The sequence below is a fragment of the Lathyrus oleraceus genome, chromosome 6 (genome assembly GCF_024323335.1).
Source record: "Lathyrus oleraceus cultivar Zhongwan6 chromosome 6, CAAS_Psat_ZW6_1.0, whole genome shotgun sequence".
NCBI lineage: Eukaryota > Viridiplantae > Streptophyta > Magnoliopsida > Fabales > Fabaceae > Lathyrus > Lathyrus oleraceus.
The window spans coordinates 16,251,190-16,257,642 of NC_066584.1; the positions used below are offsets into that span (position 1 = coordinate 16,251,190).

Consider the following 6,453-nt stretch of genomic DNA (forward strand, 5'->3'; position numbering starts at 1 on the left):
GAGATTTCTCAAGGAAGATAGTGCAATTTGGGTGGGGATTCTTCAAGAGAGATATGATAAGTTACTTAGAAGATTGTGGTTTAATGATGGGCCAAGAAAAAAACAAAAGAATCATTGTGGTTGAAAGACTTGATGAAGATTGGAGGTTGTTGTAATGTGGTTGAAGGGATTATGCAGATGCTAACATACAGGTTAGGAGAAGTGGTGAATATTCCATTTTGGTTAGCTAAATTGTTGGGACGGAATTCCTTGGAAATTCAATTCTCAAACTTGTATCAAACCTGTATTAACAAAGTAGTCGGTGTAAGGAATATGGGTGAGTGGAGTGGAGATAATTGACAATGGAGAATTGACTGTAGATTATCAGAAGAGGGTCATGTCTAAGAAGCAGAAGAGGCAGAAAAAGAAGTATTGTCAAAAAATTTATCAGAGATAACTCCTAGTAGTAATTAATAAGACTCGGTGGTCTGGCCATGAAAGTGAAAATACATTCTCTACTAAGTCGTGTTATGCTAAAATTATGCAGGATTTTGATGGTTCAATGCCAAATGAAAATTTAAATCAGATCCTAAATGTGGTGTGAGACTCAAGAGTTCCCTCAAAAGTATAGATATTTGGATGGAAACTATTCCATCACATGTTACCAACAAGGATGCAATTATATAGAAGGGGAATTATTATAACTCTCGTGAGAAAGTTTGTGCACTCTATTTCAGACAGAAGGAAGATATTGATCATGTAAAGTTAAATTATCCAATGGTAAAAGAATATGGGATAAGATTCAAGTTTGGTTGGGTAAAGACATTACGTGGAAGAAGGTTGTTCTAATCACTTCTTGAAGGTTGTTCTGATGTTGAAAATGGCATATAAATTACAAAAAGATAGGAATCAATAGGCTCAAAAAGAAAACTTATTTGTAATTTTTATGAATGGTGTAAAAGTTCACTTGATTATCTTAAATTATCTTGTTAAAAGTATTTGATTGAATGAGACTATAATGTAATCGGATTAGAATACGCCTAATACTCTTTTCTGAAACATTCTTTAAATAAATTTCTCAGATAAAAAGTTACCTATAAGACATTATTTGCAATTTGAGATATCTCCTTAAATACCTTGATCCCTATAGATAAAACTAATAAAGACATATTCTTTCCTATATTAATTAATGAAAAATAATATTATAAAATTATGTATTATTTCATTTTTTATATAAAACTAATTGCACTGTAAAATGTTAAAATTAGTTATAAAAATTTAAAATGCAACTCATTGTCCCGAGTTTCTCACTTGTATAAAAGTCAACTTGTTTTCATCCAATCAATAAAAAGTTGCAATACCATAATTGATGATAGTCAAAATAGAATCAATAGAATTTTGGGTAGTGGAAATTCTAGGTGGGATAGCAAATAAATTCATCTGAATATTATAGGTGGCTTCCCCTCTTAAAACCAAATCCACATTCAACTACCAAAATCTACCCTTCTAAATGTCAATAAATTCATTTCCTTGGAATAAACTCATTAATTTTAACAATAACAAAACAAATTCTAACAATTCAGACAGAAGAATTGAACCTTAGAAAACAAAAACCATAAAATATCCATCTTCATTAAAGGACAACACAAACCTGTGTTTGTTATAGTTGCATTTGCATTAACTTTCATTACCCTTTTCCATGTGAGTCCCACAAATTACATCAAGTCTTGAAAAAATTAATATTTACGGCAACAACTTATGCAAAAAATCAGAAAAATGAGTCCCCACTTTTCCATCTCAAAAAAAAAAATCTAAGTCCACAATCCAACCAACATCACTTACTGTTTTTTCATACAACAACAAACTTTGCCAAATCACTCCCAACATCATCACATGAAAAACATCATAAGCAAAAGTCAACTAAACCAAACCAAACACCTAACATATCCAAATCATGTTGGTATGGTATTGGTAAAGAAAGTAATTAACAACTTTAATAACAAAAACAAAAACAAAACAAAAAACATGTTTTTTCCAAATTCCAACATAAATAAACCATATATATAATAATAATATCATATATTAAAAACAAAGTTCTTTTTGTTCTTCTCTTCTTCTTCATGTGTTCTTCATTGTTTTGTTCTTCCTCTAAGGAGTAAAGGAAGTGTTATTATTACCAAGAGTTGATCCTAGATGATCATTGCACAAACTAGCTCCTTCTTGAGTTGTTTTGTTGTTTTCGGCCCTTGGAGAACTTCCGGCACTACTATTGGAAAGTGATCCGAATGCTGTTTTTTGAAGGACGCCGGTTGGTGATGATCCCATCGGTGGACTATTGTGATTGTCCCAACCATCAGTCATGAGATTTAGAGCCGAGGAATTGTTGTTGTTGATGTTGTTACTCCCGTAATGATCATCGCTTGCATTGCAAGCAATGGTGCTAAGATGAAGTACTTCGCCGAGTGGACCACCCATTGAGCTCTCCCAAGTTATTGGAATCCAATTAGCTTGCCTTGTGGCAGGATTATTAGTACTAGGGTTTGATGATTCGTTGTTATTGGGAGTACTATTTCCGACGCCTAACCCCATTTGAATAGGGTCGATTTCCCTTGAGAGCCTAAGAGGCGAAAGTGTGAGTTTTTCATTGGTGGCCGAGGAAGGGAACGACATGAAATCCGAGGCAGTCATTGGTGTTGAGATTGAAAGCTGTGTCCTATCCGACTGCATGTCAAGTTCCGGCCAAGAAAAACCACCCGAGCGGTTATGATGATTGTGATGATCAGAGTGAGTTTTGGGAAAGTCGTCGATGAAATGCCTGAGTGAATGTTGAGAGCCTGTGTCACGGTCTGTAGGGTTCTGTGAAGCTGAACCAAAGTTTCTGGTTCCAAGCAAGGTAGTGGTTTTCTGTGAAGGGTTAAGCAGGGAATCGGAAGTGACAAACCCGAATTCATTGTTCCTTGAAGATTCATCATAAGGAATGTGCTGTTTTTGAATCATGAAGGAATTATTGTCCTTCGGTTTCAACTCAAGGGTTGGTGGCAGCATCGGTAGTGCCGAACCGTCCTGCATCCTCTCACTATTGTTGTTATTCTCTTTGCTATTCATGAACATCCTGCAAACAACAAAATACAAAATACTTTAAAACACAGTAAACCATACTATAAACTCACGCACAACCGTGAGTACCCGAGTTCGGACCCCGAGCTAGAATTTACGGGCTCATGACCAGATTTTAAGAGTCACAATTTCTGATATTGCAGAGAATCACAAACAAGATCAATTGATGCAAAACTCAGTAGCGGACATAATGACGTCAAGAATTGACCAATAACAAATCACACTATAAAACTATGAAACAATAGTTAACTGACCTGTTGATGGTGTTGGCAGCAGAAGAAGCATTATCTTGTCCAATAAGGCTGTTCATATTCTTAGAATGTTCCTGATGTGCAAAGGAAAGAGTGTTGGTAGCGTTGTTGCCACCGGGAACAACAATAGACGAAGAAGGAGAAGCAGCGACATTGATTTGCTTCGACGAACCACTTGGAGTAGTAATGGTAGAAGAAACATTAGTAGTAGCTGTATTTGTGGTTCCACCAGTGGTGAGAGCCTGGCCCGATTGGCCTTCCACAGGCTTTCTTGAACGATGGCGTCCTCTGTTCATATGCCTTTCACAATACTTTTGATCGACAACGGCATCTCTTGAGCATCGCCATTTCTTTCCATCTGTTCGTCTACACCTTCCTGGTTCCGGATCGGTGTTGTTCGAGTATCCCAGATGGAATCCTCCCCACCCAACTGCATCTTCAACAAACCAATACACAACAAACAAATTAGCCCAATCTCATACTCCATCAAGTCATACAAAACCATAGAAACAAACATAACACTAATCACTTTTCCTCGACAGAGGAATGATGGTTTACCGCGCATTCTAGGAGACAAACCCCTTCACACAACTCTTACATAAGTCAAATAGTCCCAAACTTTAACATATGTAAAATTCAAAGACAAAACTAGAGACAAAGTTCGATATACTCCTATCAAATTCGACTTTTTCACCATCAATCAAGCAAGAAAAAGGTACAAATACAATACATACATGCATTAGGTCTGAGGAGTGCAGATGAGAAGGTACTTAAGCCAGCAGAATCAAGAGCTTTTCTGATAGGAATAAGCAAATGATGAGGCACAGCAACATTTGCAGTAATATACTTATAGATCAAAGCTTGATGTTCAAGTTCCATCCATTGAGAAGGTGTGAATGGCCCTCTAACACCATTAAACCCTCCATGCATGCTTCCAGAACCATAGCCTAAAGGGTAACAACAACACAAAAAAAAAAGTTACTTCAGAACTCAAAAAGAAAATCAGAACAAAACTATATACTTTATTTATTCATTATATAGAAAAAGGAAAGAAAATATTTTGAAGAGAAAAGATAACAGTACATAATAGAACCAATGAAATTTTGTTGTTCCTATATACTATATACCTCATAAAATTTTCTTCTTTAGTACCCTCTAGTATACTGTGCAAAATTTTACCAAAACCCATCTCACTAAAACAGGAAGAAGATAAGAATTTTACATTAAAAAAAAAAACTTTTTTCTTGACATGACTTAAAAAAATGAGACCACTCAAAAAATATTTCCATGAAAAGACCTTTAACAACCTTATAGTTTTAGCTCCCCACAATGGATACCATATCCAAAAACAACCTTAAAAAAAAAACTATTGAAGTATAGTACCTGTGTTTCTGTTGTAAGTAGACATTGGATTAGGATGATGATTATGATTAGGATGATGATAAGCATAAGACAATGTAGGGGCATTTTTGTCAAGTAAAAAAGATTCTGATTTAGGATTAGGAGTTGAGAAACTAAGCATTTGTTGTTGGTGTTGAGCATCAGAGAAAAGAGTGGTAACATTAGATCTCAAAAGGGAAGAGGTAGAAGAGTTTCTTTGTTGTTGATCAGTTTTTGCAAGCTTGAAAGTTCTTAATAACTCATCTTCAGTACTTGTTCCAGATCTCTCTTGTTTGAGTAAACCAGATCCATTGAACCATTTGGATTTTTGTTCAGGATCTGAACTAACTAAACCATCTAAACTCATTACACCAAGATCCATGTAGAAAAAAAGTGTGAGAGAGAGAAAAAAAAAAAGAAGAAAGTGGACAAGGTTTAAGGTAAGGAAATGAAGTGGTGTGTTATGTTATTATACCATGACATGAGGGAAAGTACAGAAGAAGAACTCTTTGGAAAGAGAAGGCACATCTCAAGAGAGAGAGAGAGAGAGAGAAGGGAAACAAGAAACCGGAATGGTTTTTGTTTTGGGAGTTGATGTCTTTGCAAAGATAAAATAATTGGAGAGATAGGAAAGAGGTTGTGGGGAGAGAAGGAAACTGGCTGGACTTGGTTTTTATCAACTTTTCATCACAAAATTAAATATTCCATTTTTTAAGGAAAATTCAAATTATTATAAATTTATTATATATATATATATATATATATATATATATATATATATATATATTCAACAATGACATATTTTTAATTTATAAAATAGAAAATAGAGTTTGTATTATTAACCGATAAAAGATATGTATTTCATCACACATCACTCATGTATATTAAAAGATTTATATGATTATGTATGATATTTATCTACATTCGTCTTAAATTTAACAGAAAAGACTTATTTTATAGAATATAAAATAAGATAATGGATACACTAATACTCACACTGAATCCGTCATATTTATTTTATTATTATAATTTTGATAATTTAAAATATTAAATATATATTTAATATTTTTATATTTTGATTTATATTTATTAATTAAAATATTTAAAATATATATGAAATTTTTTTAAATTTATTTTATTTTATTATTTATAATGTAATTTAATTTTAATTTATTAAAAAAATGATTTTAATAAATAAATGGTGGCCGAGTGAATATACGTGAATTCAACCTAAATTCATTTGTATTTTAATTTTTCATTTTTGACGGAGAAGAGAACGTAATTCTATGAGAATTTGAGGAGCTAAAAATCTGTCCAATCTATCTACTATTATATAATTATATGATAAATTAATAATTTTTTATCTTATAAATATATATTCATTAAATACAACATATTTAATCGATCATAATTATCATATATATATATATATATATATATATATATATATATATAATATATATATATATATATATATATATATATATATATATATATATTTAACAAGTCATTTGTATTTCTTGGTTTATATAAATGTATTTTTTATGAGATTTCATATAATTGTTTTAAGTTGATTTGTATTCCTATGATATGAGAAAGCATTTAAATAAATATTTTTTAAAAATTGAGTTATTTTCTTTTTAAATTGCCATCATATAATCCCTTTATAAAGAAAATTGCTTCATTTTAAAAATGTACCCATATATGAAAAAAAAATGCTTTTAAT

At 32.2% G+C, this 6,453-nt stretch overlaps 1 protein-coding gene across 2 annotated transcripts; it reads right to left on the bottom strand.

Moving 5' to 3' along the window:
• Nucleotides 1–1,791: 1,791 nt before the first annotated feature.
• On the bottom strand, nucleotides 1,792–5,378 carry LOC127091730 (growth-regulating factor 1). 2 transcript variants are annotated; one of them, XM_051030420.1, is made up of 4 exons: nucleotides 4,731–5,378; nucleotides 4,082–4,294; nucleotides 3,351–3,777; nucleotides 1,792–3,091 (listed from the first exon to the last, which is right to left on the bottom strand). In XM_051030420.1, the coding sequence occupies exons 1-4, from the start codon at nucleotides 5,107–5,109 to the stop codon at nucleotides 2,128–2,130; spliced, it is 1,983 nt and encodes a 660-aa protein (XP_050886377.1). In that variant the 5' UTR covers nucleotides 5,110–5,378; the 3' UTR covers nucleotides 1,792–2,127. The 2 variants fall into 2 exon arrangements, with proteins under 2 accessions (XP_050886377.1, XP_050886376.1); XM_051030419.1 differs by having other exon boundaries at nucleotides 3,351–3,783.
• Between the last annotated feature and the right edge of the window lie 1,075 nt (nucleotides 5,379–6,453).